At 40.6% G+C, this 19860-nt stretch overlaps 1 protein-coding gene across 1 annotated transcript in view; it reads left to right on the top strand.

The window, feature by feature from the left end:
• Window positions 1–19860, top strand: part of LOC146547689 (cholecystokinin receptor-like) — a 66899-nt gene that overhangs the window by 12441 nt on the left and 34598 nt on the right. Inside the window, exon 2 of the mRNA XM_085264607.1 lies at window positions 9961–10209. Coding sequence (XP_085120733.1) covers window positions 9961–10209 — 249 coding nt within the window. The remainder of the gene's footprint in view (window positions 1–9960; window positions 10210–19860) is intronic.

Genomic DNA, 19860 nt, shown 5'->3' with positions numbered 1-19860 from the left:
CGAGTATAACCTGGAAGTCCCGAGGTCAAAATGGGAGATGCCCCCAAGGGTGGTGAAGAATGACCGAGCTAAGATCCTGTGGGACTTCCAGATACAGACGGACAAAATGGTGGTGGCTAACCAACCGGACATAGTGGTGGTAGACAAACAGAAGAAGACGGCCGTAGTGATCGATGTAGCGGTTCCGAATGACAGCAATATCAGGAAGAAGGAACACGAGAAGCTGGAGAAATACCAAGGGCTCAGAGAAGAGCTCGAGAGGATGTGGAGGGTGAAGGTAATGGTGGTCCCCGTGGTAATCGGAGCACTAGGTGCGGTGACTCCCAAGCTAGGCGAGTGGCTCCAGCAGATCCCGGGAACAACATCGGAGATCTCTGTCCCGAAGAGCGCAGTCCTGGGAACAGCTAAGATACTGCGCAGGACCCTCAAGCTCCCAGGCCTCTGGTAGAGGACCCGAGCTTGAAGGATAAACCGCCCGCAGGGGCGTGCTGGGTGTTTTTATATATATATATATATATATATATATATATATATATATATATATATATATATATATATGTTACACATAACATGTAATGTAATTGCAAGGAGGTATTTCTGTAGTCTATTTATACTAGATAGTGGAAAAGGGGTGGGATTAAATAAGCTTATGCTTCTTCCTGCTCCTTTTTGAACATGAACGTTATTTGGAGTTGTGGTTGCTCGTTTTCCTTTTGTTTTGCTTTGTTCATTTGTCTTTTTTAATTCTATTTTGTTGTACTTTTTCAACATGTTCAAAATAAAGATTCAATCAATCAATCAAAAGCTATTTGCAATCTTTAAATTTAAACTAAAAGTAACTTATAAGACGTATTACATATGTGGTCGGTCTCTAGCCACATACATAAAAAAAGATTATGAGAATACATTAATTTGTAGTTACACAGTAAACAATGTATATTTGAGTACAACAATTTTTTTCTATTAAATAGCCTCAAAAAATGATTTACTGTGCCTTAAAACTTATATGAGGTTTTATGCAATTAATTGACATGCATACAAGTCACTGAAGAGAATGAAACATACCATTCATTGATATATGGTTGGTAAATACATTAGACTGTTGACTAGCCAACAGGATCCTGGAATGTTGCCTAGCGACCAGCCATGTGCTAGATACAGTGATGCCTGATGAGCGGTTCTGTGGACAGGGCTTTAGATTCACCCAGAGCACAAAGAAACACGTATTCATATAGCACCACACAAATCAGTTTTTAAGAGCCTATTTACAAGAAGAGACCAAAAAAAACTACCTTATATGGAAACACTTTTTAAACTCAAGAAATGTTAATCAATCAAAGAAAGCTATGTGAAGCAAGTAGGTCTCAAATGTAAAGTATGAGGAAATAAACTTATTCTCATTTTTTGAGCAGTTAGATGAGCAAACTAAGAAGGAGTTTAGCTGCTTTTCACTAGCCAGAACAAGCAACCCACCCAGTACCACAGTGACCTTTCTAATAAGCTAGCTAGCCACTGAACATTAGCTGAAAATGTCAAACCTCCAAAGTCTCATTTTTAAAAAAAAAAGTAATTTAATAAAGAGTTCATTCATCATTGGGTACTGTGTAGTACTCAACATTTGTCTGCCTGTTAGCGGCTTTTCTTTAAATACACACATACTGCTACTATGGATGTGCTGTTTCCATTAAGTTTTTCTCACACTTTACATATTCCGCTGTAATAAATATTTCATCTGTGGGTTGGTTTGCTTGGATGATTCTAAGCAAAAACATTCAATTAATGGCAATAAAACATGTTAGTGATGAAAAAAGGAATCAGTGGCATCAGAAGCAAATGAAAATATCAGAGACAGAGAGCATTGTGGGTAATTGAATACATGCTGAGTTTGTTCTTGCAGTACAAACAAGATCCTTCCAACTTCTGAAAAAAAATCTAAGTAATGTAGGATCAATATTCCTCTCTCATGGGGAGCCATAGTGGAAAGACTAATTCAGTTGAATTGTGCTGACAGCTACAGTAACTCACCTCATTACAGTGGTAAAATGCAACACGTCGACTGATTTCTGCACATTGAGCTAAATTACTGTGAAAGGATTCATCTGCTACCACTTTTTTTTAAAGCTAAGCATCACAGTGTGGTAATGTGTAGTGCAGAGGTTAAATATGAAATCAGTCAGGCTTGTGTAAAGCTAAAATCCATCCACCAGATAATGTGCACCAAAATGCAGGAATCCATTTTTATCATTTCAGACAAGTCGAAAAGAGAATTACATACTTGTCATTGGGTGAAATCAGTCCTGGGGATTCAGTGATTTTCTTCTGTTGGTAAAGAGAAGCGTGGAGTGTGACACCCTGCCCTGATCCCTATCTCTTTAGTGAATCTTTTTGGATACGAGACAGGCTGTCAACTCTTTGAAGCAACCTTTGCAATTTCAAGGTGGCAGATTAAAGAGACAGGAAGTCAGTGATGTAAGATGCTGACCTACTGGCTGCGTGGACACAATAAACGAGGCATTAGAAGGAAGCACTCTAAAGCTTAAACGCCAAGTGTGCTTGTAGTAGTTTATTCACAGTGTGGAGTGTTTACTAGTTAACAGCGAAATGACGCCAAAACACGGCCACTTTTGGTTATAAGGAAAAGGAAATTTATATGTGATAACCAATAGGGTCTTGTGCCTGGAAAGCCTATCAGACCAACATGGATCAATTTCAAAACAGCCTTTTCTTACATGAATTCAGTCAGTTTGTTTTTCATGCAGTCTTTAGTGTAGGAACACTATAAATGGGAAATAACAGCAAAGAATGGAGAAAGGCTCTTCATTCGAGGCTAAGGTTACATTGACTGATTTGGTTGTATCTGACTTCCTGCCAAAATGATCAAATCAGATTTTGTTTGTACTGCATGAATGTAAAGGAACTAAATGCAAAATGACAGGGCCAAGAATCCTCTTCAGTTTCTCTAATGTTACAGTGAGCACAGAGCGCACCCTTATGATTTCATAATGTTGGCTCAAAGGGAACCCAACATTTGAGACGCCACCATGCTGCTGCAGTTCAACAAACTTTGTATAATGAAAGTACAGTTACTTATAAAGAACACAGCGAAATAATGAGATGAGAGCCCTCGCTACAACAAAGAAAAGAGGAAGAAGACAATTAACAAATCACATGAAAGGCCATCAGATTCTGGCTTTTCCCTGAATCAATATTAGTGAGCTAAACTAATAGAACCAAAACTGAAAACAGGACTGGCAGAGTCTCCCAACTCAACTCATAATTAACAAACAAAACTGCAAAAGCTACAGAAAGAAAAAGTTGATGACAGTGAGGAGAGAAGAGAGAGGGACCAAGACGTCAACTGGCAACCTATGGATATATGTATGTCCTCAGTCAGATACCAGATACACTGTGATCAGATCCTTCGTAGGAATGTTAAAGAAGTATTATTGGGTTTTTATTAGTGTCTGCTCACCAAAACTAATTTTGAACCCTTGGGTTTGCTTGCTAGCTTTTATTTTTCCCTACAACCTAATGACACATTACTTAATGACTTAATTAATTAGTGCAGTCAGTGACTGTTCCCATGGAATATGCACTGGAGTTCAATAAGGTAGTTCTTCCACAAAATGCACTGAAATGCTCTGAAAATTTGAGAAAACTGGTAGAAACACGTTCTGTCCGTCATTCTGTTGTTCTAGCTATGATAGGTATTGAAGGTAACTGTGATGTTACATGTTTATAACACAGAAATTAAACCAAAATATAAAAACTAATTGTGTAATTGTGTAATTCTACAGGTGTGGTCATAGAGTCTCTTTTGCATTTTGTGGGTATTTGTCAGAAAACAGGACACGAGATGAATATTACTGGAGGTAAACTTACTTTTTTTTCAGTTGCTATAGATATTCTATTATATGTGTAGCTGTGCGCTCAATATTGATTTATTTATAGTGCATCAAAACGGATGTTGTTGGTGTGCTTCCCATGATGCCTTCAGGTTTTCAGAGCATTGCAATCACAAGCAGAGATGGAGTGTTGTTTGCATGCAGTGCGAGCACTCCTCAATAAAGCTACGTGAACATGGCAGGATGTGAATTGTGCTATTTTAGTGAATGATACAAACATAACAGAGACCCACTTATTGAAGACCTTTACATGAGGGCTGCTGGTTTTTCATATATGTGGCTAAACAGAAAAATGGGAATGGGAAAAGTAGAGGAGCTTATGTTAGTGCAGGAAAGATTAGTCCAATAATTGATGAGCAGTAGACGTTAATTAACGAATTTAATGCTCAGTGAATGCTCAAGTAATCAACTGAAATAACAAAATCTGTTGCTTTTTTTTGAGTGTTGCAAATTGTTGCAAATCCTGTTGTTGCTGATTGCCGCAAGTTCCTTATTCATGTCTGTGGTTCTCAGGTTCACTTCCAAAGGGTTTTCTACCCCTTTGTAATTAGGAGAAACATCATATTTCGATAGAGATGACAGCAATTTCTAACAATTTGGACTATTTCATCATCTCACTGGGACTTTCTACATGAATTGCAGCCTTACGGTAAGGTTGTGATTAAAAGGATAGTTCAAAACCGCAGACCTGCAGATTATTAGCATCCATTATTCATGAACTTTGTGGCGATTTATTCATGTATCACTCAAGTGAAAGGAGAAAAAAAAATACTCCTCTCACTGCACAATCCACAGCCAAAAAATGACAACACTTTTAAATGGCTTGCTGTGCCTATGAAGTTGTGCTAATCCTCTCGTAAAGATAAGACAACGTGAAGTGATGTGATGAAACTTAAATGAACCTTGTGGGAAAACATAATTACAGTTTGCATTGCAGCAGCCAATAGGATGCAAATAGAGCAATATAAAGGTTAAAGAAACAGACCCAGCCCTGGGTCAAGGCTTGAACATTTGAGAGGTGAACCCTGTCCTTTCATTCACATGTTTTTAGATGCCTTTTGATTTGTGCACAGCTGTCACGCTTGAGGGAGTCAAAGGAAGCAAAGTGAATTGTCCTGCAGATATAAGGCTCAAGGGAGCCAGTATACCGCTGGTGCTCAATGAAGACATAATTCCATTTTCATTTGGCTGGATCACGTAAAATCTAACACGATAGAGGCTGCTGAGCCAGTGACAGCTTACTGCTTGGAATTAATGATGAAAGCCTCACAATGTAGTGCTGATTCTGAATGTGAAAATGAAACGCATGTTCCAGTTACATCTTATTAGTTACTGAAAGTGGATGTCTTTAGCCCCCCGCCAGATTTATTTTAAACCCTGCTGATTTGTTAAGTCTGCCCTAACTAACAACAAAATGATCAGTCTATAATTTCAATGGTAGGTTTATCTGAACAGTGAGACACAGAACAAAGACAAAAAAATCCAGAAAAATGCATTTCAAAAAAGTTACAAACTTCTTCGCATTTTCATGAAGGAAATAGGTAGTTGATCCTCAATATCAATCAGCAAGATTTCTGGCTCACAGGTTTATTTTACGCAGGTATCTATTCAGATTCTAAACTCTGCACCATGTCCAAGCCCAAAGCACTTTCCAAAGATGTCAGTGACAAGAATGTGGACCTACACAAGGCTGGAATGGGCTACAAGACCATCGCCAAGCTGCTGGGTGAGAAGGTGACAACAGTTGGTGCCATTATTCGCCAGTGGAAGAACCATAAAATAACTGTTAATCTCCATCGGTCTTGAGCTCCATGTAAGATCTCATGATAATGAGATAATAAGAGCAGTGTGGAACCAGCCCAGAACTATTCAGGAAGAACTTGTCAATGATCTCAAGGCAGCTGGTACCATATTCACCAAGAAAACATTTGGTAACACACTACCCCGTGAAGGACTGAAATCCTGCAGTGCCTGCAAGGTTCCCCTGGTCAAGAAAGCACAGGCCTGTTTGGAGTTTGCCACTGAACATCTCAATGATTCAGAGGGGGACTGAGTGAAAGTGTTGTGATCAAGTGAGACCAACATTGAGCTATTTGGCATCAACTCAACTTTGGAGGAGGAAGAATGCTGCCTATGACTCCAAGAACCCTGTCCCCACCGTCAAACATGGAGTTGGAAACAGTATGCTTTGGGGTGTTTTTCTGCTAAGGGGACAGGACTACACTGCATCAAATGGAGGATGGATGGGTCCATGTACCATCAAATCTTGGGTGAGAACCTCCTTCCCTCAGCCAGGGCATTGAAAATGCATTGTGGGTGGGTATTCCAGCGTGACATGACACGGCCAAGGCTGAAGAAGAAGCTCAAGAAGAAGCATAATAAGATTTCGGAGTGGCCTCCAGACCTTAATCCCATAGAAAATCTGTGGAGGAAGCTGAAGGTTACAGTTGCCAAACATCAGCCATGAAACATTAATGACTTGGAGAGGATCTCCAAAGAGGAGTGGGACAAAATCTCCCCTGAGATGTGTGCAAAACTTGTGGCCAACTATAAGACACATCTGACCTCTGTGATTTGTCACCAAGTGCTGAAGCACGTTTTGCAAAGGGGTCAAATACTTATTTCCTTCATGAAAATGCAAATTAATTTCTAAGTTTTTTGAAATGCATTTTTTTGTTGGCTATTGTTTTGTCTCTTACTGTTCAAATAAACCTACCACTGAAATTATAGACTGATCATTTCTTTGTTAGCAGGTAAACGTACCAAATCAGCAGGGGTTCAAATAATTTTTTTCCCTGAGTATATGTTCCCCTGATGTGATGGGATCTGAATGCGTTAGCTTTGTGTCTGACTGAACACTTTAAAGCAGGGGTGTCCAACTCCAGGCTTTGAGGGCCGCTGTCCTGCAGGTTTTAGAGATCACCGTGGGTCAACACACCTGAATCAAACGACTAGTTCATTACCAGGCCTCTAGAGAACTTCAAGACATGTTGAGGAGGTAATTTAGCCATTTAAATCAGCTGTGTTGGATCAAGGACACATCTAAAACCTGCAGGACACCGGCCCTTGAGGCATGGAGTTGGACACCCCTGCTTTAAAGGTCATGACAGCAATCACAACTATCCATGCCTCACCTGTCAAATCAAGTAAAAAAAATGCAATAAGATTAAAACAATCCTCTGTGATCCAGAAGAAGGCTTTTTCCCTTTGACCCTGTGTGAGAGGGGCATAGCAACATCTGCAGCATCCGACATCCACACATTGCTCAAATGATGAAAAGAATGGAATTTAACTCAACTCAACTCTAATCAATTTTATTTATATAGCAGCAAATCACTACAACAGTTACCCCAAGGTGCTTTATATTGTAAGGCAAAAACCCTAAAATATTAGAGACAAACCTTAACAATCGGATGAGACCTATGAGGAAGGACTTGTTGGAAGGAGGAAAAAAGTCCCTTTTGAACTGGAAGAAAACTCTGGGCGAACCAGGTTTGGACGGAATAGAATGTTTAAAGGTATGCTCACCCTCCTGTAGTTAAAAAGTTGTTATTATGAGGAACATTAACGTAAAAGTAGCCCATGGCAGAGCATGGCAGAATGCTGTCACATCTCTGAAATGGGGCAATCTTTGGCTAATGAAACAGCTTCAAAAAGCAGAGGACTCTTCTCCATCAAAGGAATAATTCATACTTGCAGTTAAGGGGGACAGAATCTCTCACGTGGCAGAGGTGATCAGCATTAACCTGCAATGTCTTCGGTTCAAAACCGGACCGTCTAATCACTCTGTACTTGTTACTGCAGACAAACTTTTTTCATAGTTTGCTTTAAAAATGTTATTTAATTTGTCTATTTATAGGGAGGACATTACTATGAATATGCCAGTTTGAATCAACTTTCATCTTCACTCCTTTGGCAAGATGCTCTCCAGCCAATTAAGCTTAGAGTTAAGTCACAGAAGCAGGATAAAAGCAACGATACAAAGAGCTTTTTTTCTCACACTAAAACGTAATGTCATGCTGCACACACTCATAAGGCACAATTTATCCCACAGTGTTTCATAAAATACTTGTAAATACACCCACACAGAGACAAGCACAGCTATTAGGCAAACAGCAGAGGACATGGGGCAAGTTGGTAATAAGATACCAAAACAATAATGACAAAAGATCAAAAATACATCATTTTAATGTGCACACTGAAGTCACATAACCGTAGCAGCTGCGGCTCAACAGCTCTGGCAATAGGCTTTCAAGTGTGTAGTTAAATTAAATACTATCAAACATACCTTATTATTAAAAGCACTGAGTCAAATTCTAAAAACTGGGTCATTTATGTGGGTCTTTAAGTTTTGCAAACATTGAAATTCAAAATATGCATCTGTATGGGAGGACAACAACAGTCACTTCAAAGTGTTTTAAATTGCAAGATAAAGACCCTAAAATATTAGAAAGAAACCCCCACAATCAGATGGCGACAGTGGGAAGGAAAACCTCTCTTTTTAACAGGATTCAGTAAGGGCTGTCTCAGTGTTCACTGTGGCACAAAGATGCGTTTTAAGCCCCACAAACACGCGCTGTTTGAGTCCTGCTTCTACTCCTGATGAGCAATGCTTGCCTTAAAGGTGATGTGCTACATTCTGTGCGCAGGCTCTGCTGTAAACCTCCGGACTTCTCGCATGTCTCTGTGTTTAATCAGAGGACTCAGTCAGCACATGGCCAGCCCCGGCCTTGTCCTGTCAGATACTCTCATTCTCAAACAGACTCGCTGTGGCAGGCCGGTGTTAGTGAAGGGAGCATCCCAAAAACCCTCTGGCTGGGCCATCCAGCACCCACTGATGCTTAGCTGTATGGCAGCGCTGAAAGAAGGAAATCTTATGAAACACACTGTAGATGACTGTTTCATTATATTCTTTTTTTAAGATCTCAGTGCATGCCACCACATGTCTGTATGATCAATTTGTATAATTAAACCAGTCTATGTTTTTGCTTAACCCTGTATCTGTATCGGAGCCTTTGTAGTCACTATGCATTTTGGGTCTTTGTGTCATTATTTTCATAAGCATGTAGTCATTATCTTTGATTTGTAGTTCTCAACTGTTTTTTTTTGTAACTTTGTTAGTGTTGTTCAGTTGTCATTTACCTTCTAATCAGTGACTTTGTGTCTATTTTCAGTCATTATGCATCAATTTGTAGTCATTTATGTCTCTTTATGATTTTTTTGTCAGTTGTATCTCTTCTTAGTCGCTTTTGCGTCTCACTGTAATCGTTTTGATGACTGTGGCCTGGAATTACATCTGGCTGTTGCTCAAATCTTGCTCCTCCTCCTGCCCCTACAAACTGAAAGGATATTATTGTTGATGAAAAGAGAACTGTTTAATTTTGATCTTGTTTTTCCAGTTTGGGTTGTATTCCCAAGTGAGCCACCTGACACGGTCGGCTCTGTGCTTGTGATATTGTCTTCATCTTTTTCTTGAAGATTACTACTAATGCTTCCATTCACAGGGTGAGGAGAGGAATATTGACATTAGCACGATTTAAGATGTTGATTAAGCCAAGTTATTCTGCCTTGTAATAGAGTTTGGTGTTGTTTATGTGCTCAGAGTCTTATTTCCCAGGGGAACAACCTGATCCAGGCTGTTGTCTTCATGTATTGATGCAACTATCTCCTTTTAAATTTTCTTATCTTGATGTTTTCTTTTTATTAATTCATATCTAATTTAATACAAGGGTTGCATGAATAATTAAAGTGTTACTTGCATTTGCATGCAAATGAATAAAACTGCTTTTGGATTAATTTGGGTGTATAGATCCTGGTGAAAGACGTTTGTCAGCCAGCCAGTTCAATTAATGCACCCGTGTTCATCTTATGCTGCTTTTATTTGCTTTTCCACTTCTTATTCTTTGTTTATTACTGTTACAAGTACAATTTCTTCTCTCCCAGGACTACAGTAGCACAAAATACTTCCTCCTGGAAACTGAGGTTTTTGTTAAGAGAAGCTTACAATATTCCTCCCTATAACTGAAAATGCCCTGTGTCTCTTTGTGTCTATCAGAGATGGACTCCTTGCGTATTTTGCTCTACTCGCTCATCTTCCTGCTCAGCGTCTTCGGCAACCTCCTGATCATCGTGGTCCTGATGCTGAACAAGCGCATGCGGACGGTCACCAACTCCTTCCTGCTGTCGCTGGCGGTCAGCGACCTGATGATGGCCATTTTCTGTATGCCCTTTACACTTATCCCCAACATGCTAGAGGACTTCATCTTTGGAGCCACCATGTGCAAGATTGTCACCTACTTAATGGGTGAGCATGAGACTTTTGATACCAAACCTGAGCTGAACTGTACACTCTTAGTATATGAGGCATTTAAAGAGATCCACTTCCTGTGCTGTTTTTCAAAGAAGGGATCATCTGACCTGTGTGTTTGTAGGGACTATTTTAGGGTCTTTATCTTACAGTATAACATGCTCTGAGCAACTGTTTTTATAAACTGGTGCTACATAACTGAACTGCAAAGCTGGCTCATTATAAGAGCACAACACATCAAAAGCCATGATTGACAGTGAGGCGGATTGCTGTAGGAAGGGAAAATGGATCACTGTCTTGTGTGCAGCAAACAACAGCAGCTAAACACCAGTGCAGAAGTCTCACACTCTAAAGAAATTAGTAAAAACAAAACCCACTGTGGTCACTACAATAAATGCTACCTGTTTAATGGATTTAGCTGAATGGGAGATGTGACATTTATTTGCCTGTGATGATCATCTATCGGCAGAGTGGAGCTTGGAAACCAAACAAACCCTCTGAGAGTAACTTGAAAAAGGGGTTTACAAGATGGAAGCAAGCCATATGCTAGCAGAGTGTAATCAAAAGCAGAGGAAAAGAACCAAAGAAGTTGTTTTATGTAAATATGAATACAGGTGGGCCTTGGCTCTATACTCATTGCTCATGCTCCAGAGTTGCTGCCAATTTTTTGGATGCGTCAGCCATTGTGTGCTACTTGGAAGGTCAGTGGTTTATTCCCCAGCTCCTCCAGGCTACATGTTGAAGTGTACTTCCGCAAAATAATAAACCCCAGACTTTATGAATGGGTGAATGTGGTTTGTAGTCTAAAAAGTGTTTGAGTGCTCAGTTAGAGTTGAAAGGCACTATATATATATATATATATATATATATATATATATATATATATCCATCCATCCATCCATTCATTTGCAATTCAGGTGCACTACAGAAAAGGAGCCTGATGTTAATGTGACAGCTGGTAATCAGGGGATGAAGTGGGCCGGGATGATCCTGAACGGCATCTGACACCCTTATTAAGAGTTATTAAATCAGCCAGTTTGTTGTATAATATTGGTATTCCTTCCGGGCAATCCCATGCACTTACTCGTCCAACAAATCAGAAAGTAATGTCACCCCACAGTCTCACCTGCATACTCTACACATTCTTTTTTTCTCCTTCTCATCCCTACCATGCATTCATACAGACACCAATAAAATTGTGATCAAGTAGCTCAAGCAGGGTTGCTTTATGTTTCAGGAAAGAAAGATGTATGAAAGAGAGGACAGGAGGAGATATTGAATACATATTTCTATGTCTGTTTCTTCTTTTAGAGGAGAACTTCAGGCCATTGATTCACACAACAGAATTTTGATCAAGTTTCAAATGGTGACAGAAAGTCAGGTTAATAACACAGCGTGAAAAGCTGTGGTATAAACAATTCATGAATTCAATTACTTTATGCAAATAAAACGTTATTGATTTATGTATTTTTGCATGGAATAAGAAAAGTAAAAAGGCCACTTTTGTACGTGTAACTGTTGTGTTCCTGCTCTGTGTCTGACAATGAATGGTAAAAGAAACACAGACCTCCAAGTCATTAACTTGCCCGCTCCAGCTCCTACAACAAAATACAAACAGTATGGAAGAGGGTTATCTTAACCCACCACAACTTCCAAGCCAGCAAGAAGGATCTATTCATGCTAGCATAGACTGTGCCTATAACACGTATGTGGCAGACATGTACTACACATTTACAGCATCTAGCAAAGACAGGCACAGTGATGACAATAATTGAACTAAAAACACAATCGGAAACATCAGGGTGGCTAAATATAAATTATATGTGTGTTTTACAGTGCTGGTAAAGAAATGACACCAACCTCTCCCACAGGGGAATTGTAGAAAAGGGGAGAGGCCAAAGGGTTACCCTGTATTTATAGGGTTGCACCGAAGAAGAAGAATGAGGAGGGGCTCTAACTGATAATGAACCACAGGCTTGGAGGTCCTAAAAATCAGGTATAAAAGGAACGGTTTGTCTAGAACACATTTTGTGTAAATATAACAATATGTAATTTATGACCTGGTTACATACGGATTGGGCTCATTATTTCAGAAATCTTACACAACTAGCACAACCAGAATAAGGGAGAGTTTACATTAATGTGATTATTATCATGTTCTTTTTTTAAAATTAAATATATGAGATCCATTTGGTCATTGGGCTTTATGTGTTTTATTCTTCTAAAAGAGAAATCTGGCCTTCTTTTGTGACTCACAGCTGATCAGACCCTGTGATCCCCCTGCCGAAAATTGCTTGATATTTAACAAGGGTCTGTCTCGCAAAGAGGCTTTTCTCTTGGCTTCTTTTAACCATCACTCTGAAAGTGCTCGAACAGTCACACATCTTCAGGAGTGTGACTTAGTGATGAGCTGGCTCTCATCAGGCCAGAGTTGAGGTGCCACGTGAGGCCTGAGTCAGACTGAAAGCAAAAGAGAGTGCCACGAAACTGAGATAGACTGCAGTACTTTGTCTCTTTGCTCCACTTTGAGCTTTTGAATGGTCGAGAAACGATATCGAGCGGTCAGGATCGCAATCCTATTATTGTTTCAGAAATGCAACGTACCATCTGTGAGGACAGGCTTGCCGAATCTCCTTTTCAATTACTGGGCTCTCTCAGCTGTGATAAGGAGGAAGAGAGCAGGAGGGGCAGCTGCTTTGGACTTAAAATACAAACTTTTTGGTTTTTTGATCACTTTTCTTTAATTTTATGCTTGTTTTAGTTAAGCTACAAAGTAGTCTCATAATGAATGAGTGAAATGATGAAGCACTGAACCACAGGAATTAGCATGGTGTCTTCTTCTGCAGATGTTGATCATTCTTTGCTGCATCTATGCAAAAAAACTGTCAAAGCATTTCATTTTCTCCCTATGAAATGATTAAGATGTCTTAAAAGATGATGAGGGAACTCTTCTAGCAGGGTAATGCATTTGAAGGAGTCACTCTTGGTGAGATAACCTCAAATGATCTACAGAGTTACCACTAGTCTTTCTATTCTCTGGATTGGACATGGTTGCTAACATGTCACTATACCTAGTCAAAAAATATGTATTGTGTACACGTTTGTACACCCATCCTTCAGAATACTGCTCATTATAATGCACCGATCAGACACAACATTAGAACCAGGTGAACTGAAATACAGTGATCATCCTGATACATATTCAGTTTTCTGCTGCTGATCAGTACAGCACAAGCTTTTTTTATTGAAAGGTGAAGACCATAAAATATAAGAGCATAACTGTAACAATCCAAAACTAGAGACAGTGGGGAAAAACAAACTCCCTTTTAAGAGGAAGAGACCTCCAACAGTAAAGTAACTGCTGGCACACCAAGAGGCCATCTCTTATTAATACACTTTATCGCCAAAAGTATTTTCTGCCTTCAAACTCACGTGAAATCGAGTTAAATCCCATTCTTAATCCATTGAGTTTAACATGATGCCACATCACCCTTTGCAGCTATAACAGCTTCAGCTCTTCTGGGAACGCTTTCCACAAGGTTTGGGAGTATGTTTATGAGAATTTCTGGCCATTCTTATAGAAGCAAATTTATGAGGTCAGACACTGATGTTGGACAAGAGTCTAGAGTCCAGTGGCAGCATGGTTTGTACCAGTTGGTCAGCCATGGAAACTCGTTCCATGAAGCACTCTACCTGCTGTTCTTGAGCTAATCTGAACTCTACGTGAAGTTTGAAGGTCTGTAGTGATTGCCTCTGTAGAAAGTTGGTGACCTCTGCTGAGCCCGCTCTGTGAATTTACATGGCCTAGCACTTTGTGGCTGAGTTGCAGTCTTTCCCAGTTTCTTCCAGTTTGTTATAATTCCACTAACAGTGGATTGTGAAATAGTTAACGGCAAGGAAATTTTATGACTCATGACAGTTTCATGACAGTATTCACTGAGCTCCTGAGAGCAATCCAATCTTTCACAAATGTTTGTAGGAGCAGCTTGCATTCCTAGATACTTTATTTTATACACCTGTGGCCATGGAAGTGATGGGAACACCCATCACCATGGATAGGTGATTTAATATTCATAATGTAGCAGCATAACTGCAGAGTAGTTTAAGGCCACCGGCTTCAAGCCCAACTATCTAAACTAATTAATCTTTATCAAAAGACTGATTTTAAAATTAGAACTGAGAGCTGGTTCCACAGGAGAAGAGTGTGATAGCTGAAAGCTCTGCCTCTCATTTTGTGTTTGGAAACTCAAGGAAGTATTTTATTGGATAATATGAATTTAATAAAAGATAACAATAATTCATCAGAACATTGTATTTGAAGGGATGATTTTTCATTTTTCAACGAACCCGACACCCCAACTCAGCACCTAATCTCTCCATTTAAATTGTGGTCTGTTTGGATTATTGCCACTAGGGATGGGTACCGGTGTCCGGTGCCATGATGGCACCGGTTCTGACATAAACGGTAGTAACCAGACCGAAAAGCAGCGCACATTTCGGTGCTTTATTTCGGTGCTTTTTTTTTCCTGAGCTGTGATACACTTCTAGCCAATCATTTTACGTTTCCGAGGATAGTAGGCGGGGCCAGGTACGTACGTTCTGTTAGAGCAGCGCTACAGATTAAAAATGTCCAAGGCGAAGCGGTCAAAAGTCTGGCTGTACTTCACAGCAAAAGATGCAAACTCAGCAGCCTGCAACAAGTGCTTTAAGCTGATACTGTGATACTGTCAAAGGAGGTAACACCAAGAATCCGATGAAACAGCTGGCGACGCATAGCGTTTTTTTTAAAAGCCCAGAAATGCGCCGTATTTGATAGCTTGCTGCGAGACCTCACACCGTGCACGTCGGGTGGGTTGCCAGTTATCGGACCCGGAGCAACATCCCCCAAAAACCCGAAGAATAGAGTCCTGGCCCCTAGCCCTGCCAGTGTAGCAGAAATGATGAGGATGATGATGCAGCAGCAGCCGTTCTTCTCTGCATGAGTAGCTTCATGTTGTTCGTGTGTAATTTACGTTGAGTAGGCTAACCACGTTATTACATTAATGCATGTAAGGTGAACTAGCAAACATCATCATAGCTACATGCGGCTGTCTTCTTGTTTGATGGCAGATACTCGCTTCACCCTGGCCAAAAAGGCTAAAATGACCAAAGAAAAAGTGGGAAACAGTTAAACATGAGAGGTTTTTGGATAAAGTTTGTGTTTTTTCCATTGTTTAACCACTGCTTCCAGCCAAGAGTGATGCCATATATGCCCCATAGCTGCAGAAAAGGCTAACATTGTTATCTTTTTACAAAAAATCAGGTAAACATGAGAGGTTTTTGGACAAAGTTTGTGTTTTTTCCATTGTTTAAGCACTGCTTCCAGCCAAGAGTGATGCCTTATATGCCACATAGCTGCAGAAAAGGCACACATTGTTATCTTTTTACAAAAAAAACCCAGCTGAACATGAGAGGTTTTTGGACAAAGTTTGTGTTCTCCATTCTTTAAGCACCGGTTCGAGCACCGTTTAAGCACTGGCACCATTTCAAAAGTACAGATTTGGCACCGGTATCGGATAAAACCTAAACGATACCCATCCCTAATTGCCACAGACACATGACTGGACTGACAAGAAACCAAACTTCTGTCAGGCCAGTTCATATTTCATGCAGTACAATTGAAATCCCAGCAGTCATAGCCCTGGTCTCATCAGGCAGTGAGATCAGAAACTAGTGAAAGTTAGAAAATGGGAACAGATATTGAGAGAAAAGGAGAGGAAGGACCTGAGCTCAGTCTTGAAAAACAAAGTGTTATTCATAATTTCCTGTCTTAAAGAGTCCTATTAACAGTCAACTTTCTTTTTGGCATTTCCTCTATCCCCCTATTATAGTTGCTTGTCATATTGAGAGCTGTAGGTTTTTTTTGTTTGTTTGTTTTAAACCTTTGATTTTTCTGCCATTTTTGGGTCATGTGTTTGACCTATGGTTGTATTGAATAATTTCTTAAACCAAGATTCTGAACCCTGCAATGTCTAAGAAGATGGCAAGTGCTCTGACCCTGTCCCTGTATTTAGGCAAGAATGGTTTTCAATTTACTGAGGGTTAGAATCCATTCATTTTCTATTCATCTCTGAGGCCCAGTGGCAGCAATCTAAGCAGAGCTGCCCATGCCTCCTTCTCCTCAATCACCCATCATTTAGGATAAACAAGCTGTTTTCAGGGCAATCGAGAGATGTATCTCCAGAATGTCCTGCGTGCACCCTGGGGTCTCCTCCCTGCTGGACATCCTTGAAAAACCTCACCTAGGTGGTCTCCAGGAGGCATCCTAGTCAGCCGCCTCAGCTGGCTCCTTTCCCATGTGGAAGATTAGCAGCTCTACCCTGAGCTTCTCCCAAACAATCTCACGTCCTCCTCACAATGTTCATATACAAACATTAACATCTCCTGTCAAACTCCCCACGAGCATCTGATCCATTACTTCCAAGAGCAACATCTTCTATCTAGCCCAGGGGTCAGCAACCCTGGGCACGCGTGCCACAGCTCCGGGCCGGTGGTGATTTTTCTTTTTATGAGCCGATGTTTTGGTTTTTCTGTAACTGTATAAACAATGAAAGGTGGTGTATTGGCAAGATGCTGGCCGATGTGTAAAAATAACTCAGTTGTTTGGTGGTAACCATGGTAGAGCTTCCACAGAGGCCAGCATGTGGATGAGGGAAAGGGGAGGCAGGAGGAGGAGAGGCTCAAGGCGGCCACCGGTGCAAGTGTCAGGTGAACTGAACTCCAGGTAAGAAGTTATGACCTGCAGTCTATCTGGGTCAGATATAAACCAAGTTTAGGTGTAGTTTATTTTCATATTTCATATATTGCTGACTTTTTATAGTCAGTTACAATAACTCGTACTGCGTGCTAGCTAGCATGACGGAGTTTATATACAGCTGGGTGACAGGTGACAGTGTCAGGTGTATACACTGCTACACAACAGCACAAGAGAAGGAGGATTTAGTGTTTGTGTTATTACGAGTGCTAAACAAGAAGAGTTCCCAGATGGTACAGTGGACACATGTGTGACTCCTGTGATTAAAGCATCTTACTTTCAGCTTAACGAGTGAACCGTCAGCTCGTTCAAACACACGTTAAAGTCCGTTTGGCTCGACACCACCGAACAGAGGCAGCAATATAACATGGCTAACATTAACAGTGCAGTGAATCCTGCTTGTGCTGTGATATTCAGGACTGCAAACTGAGCAGCATCACTGACTTTCAGCTTGTTGTGTTTTAATTATCCATAAAATCATCACATTCTCTGTAAGATTAAGGTCAACTATATATATATATATATATATATATATATATATATATATATATATATATATATGTATATATATATATTGAAGTAGAGGCTTTAAAACCAAGTTAACGCTGAAAGTACAAACATCACTATTGTCACATAACTTTGCCGACATGTGGCCAACAGCAATGTTTTAATGTTCTTCATTATTAAACATTCGCACATAAATAAGTGACATCATATTCAGTACTTACTTTTGACAGTTCACTCTTCGGCCGCTCCCTTCTGCTGTCTGCCGTATTTTGCGGCAAAATTATCCACACCCACCGCCGCGCTATGGATTGTGGGATATATGGGACCACGACGCATGCACCGGACCACGCTTGATATTTGGGGAAATTGACGGCGCATTTGGAGTATGCATTTGAAGTACACTTCGAAATGGGACAGCTGTCGTCGCGTGGCGGTGACGTAATCGCACTCAAAATGCGTACTTCAAGCGTGCGGTCTCTTAATTGGGACACAGCCACACACTAGACGTATAATACACCATTCATCCTTCTACTTGCCCATTCATCTAAGCATCCACCGATCTGCCCCAGCTCGGTAATCATATGAATAATAGCCCCTGTGCTGTTTCCATGGCAGTTATGAGATTGATGTTGTAATATTCAGAGAGTATGCTTTCATGTACGAGCACAATCTTCAATCATATTTAGGCATCCATGTTTGTGTTTTTGCTGCTGGCTGTGTGATGCAATTCCTCTGAGGTGCACTTTGCATTAATGCATTAGAGTTTGGGAGGTTCGTGGCTTACAGTAAACTTCTGAACAGAAACAGCTGTAAGGATATCTGGCACCTGTAACACACTAATTCCACTGGTACAGTTTTAAGAGCTTTGTACTTCTTGAGGCCATCCTTAAGCAGAAAATTAGGTTGATAGGTTTGTAGCTTGAACCTATTCGCTGGAACGTTGAAGACAATATAATTACACAGCAAGCAAGACACGAAGTAGGCAAAGTTCTTCATGTTTCTCGTGCACGGGAGAGAACCGGACAAACGCCGTTCCTTCGCTTGACCCCAGTTGCTCTCGTCTGCTCCCCCGTAACACTGCTCTTTTATTGAGGTTACATGAATATGCATAGGTTCATTAACGTACGACGTATACATACACACAAAGAGTACCTTGCCTTTGTGTGTGTGTGTGTGTGTGTGTGTGTGTGTGTGTGTGTGTGTGTGGGGTCAGAGTGTGACCCCATAAATGACTTCCCTAAACCTGCTGGTCTGGAAGTCCAGCAGTTCATCTATACAAAAGGCACTTAGACTAAAACAGATATAGATACGTTTATCCTACCATAAAACAATAAGACAAGGTACGACCTCTCCCATGCTCCCAGAGTGCTCTGGAATGCACACAAAGTTTGCAGACTATTAAGGATCAAACCTCTACCAATCTACAACTAATTATAAAACTCTAAGCCTATATAAGTAGATATTTCTAAGCATAAATGACAATCAACAATACAAAACCTAACATAGGTGTTACTAGAATAAACAGGCATGGTTTCACCCGAGGAATGCAAATCTTTTCTCCCAGGCTCAGGTGTACCGAGAGATCTGCAACAACAAACTTCAGAGCTTCAAAAGCCAGTTATCAGGCTGTGAGTGTTGACTCGAGTCAGGTTTAATGAAAAAAAAAAAAAAGGATTAGAGCATCTTCATTTGGAGCAGAGACAGTGCAGGGGGGAAATGTAAACATTTGGTTCGGTTAGTTGTCTAGTAATTAATTTGTCAGCACCTCATCCAGAATTGCAGCAGAAAATCCTCTCGTCAAACAAAATCCTCACAATTCTGCCAAGTTGCAGAGAGTGAAGCTTTGATCAGTGCATCTGAAAACTCTATCAAAAGAAGCAGTAACTAACTAACTTGGTGCGTGGCTATGAAAGAAAGATACACGATGAGACATGGTAGTTTTCAAGGCGTGTACAAAATCACTGTGGTGGCCGGCACTAAGTAGGGTTAGCTGAGAATCTGGTGAAGAGAGGTTGAGTGCGCTGGCCTTATGAGTCCCCGGCTTAATCACCCACCGATGCGAGCAATCAGCAGAACACAGAGGCCCCTCCCAGGGGTGGAGATGCCAGTTCAGAGGGAGACACACTAGCACACACCCGGACCATGACAACGCTTGCAAATTATGTTAATGGTTTTATGAAATAGTTTGATAAACATTTGTGGAAATGCCGATGTAGGGGGGACGCTTCCTACACCTGTGGCATGCACTTGTGTCTCTGTAAATGAATTGATTAGGTGAAGCTTTTGCCACAGTTATCACAGCAGTATGGTTTTTCTCCCGTGTGAGTACACTGGTCTTTTCAAGTTAC

Source organism: Mchenga conophoros, linkage group LG23 (assembly GCF_057382185.1).
Source record: "Mchenga conophoros isolate Kocher_MC1m ecotype Shallow Benthic linkage group LG23, M_conophoros_male_GT1.1, whole genome shotgun sequence".
Lineage (NCBI taxonomy): Eukaryota > Metazoa > Chordata > Actinopteri > Cichliformes > Cichlidae > Mchenga > Mchenga conophoros.
This window is presented reverse-complemented; position numbering and strand designations above follow the sequence as displayed.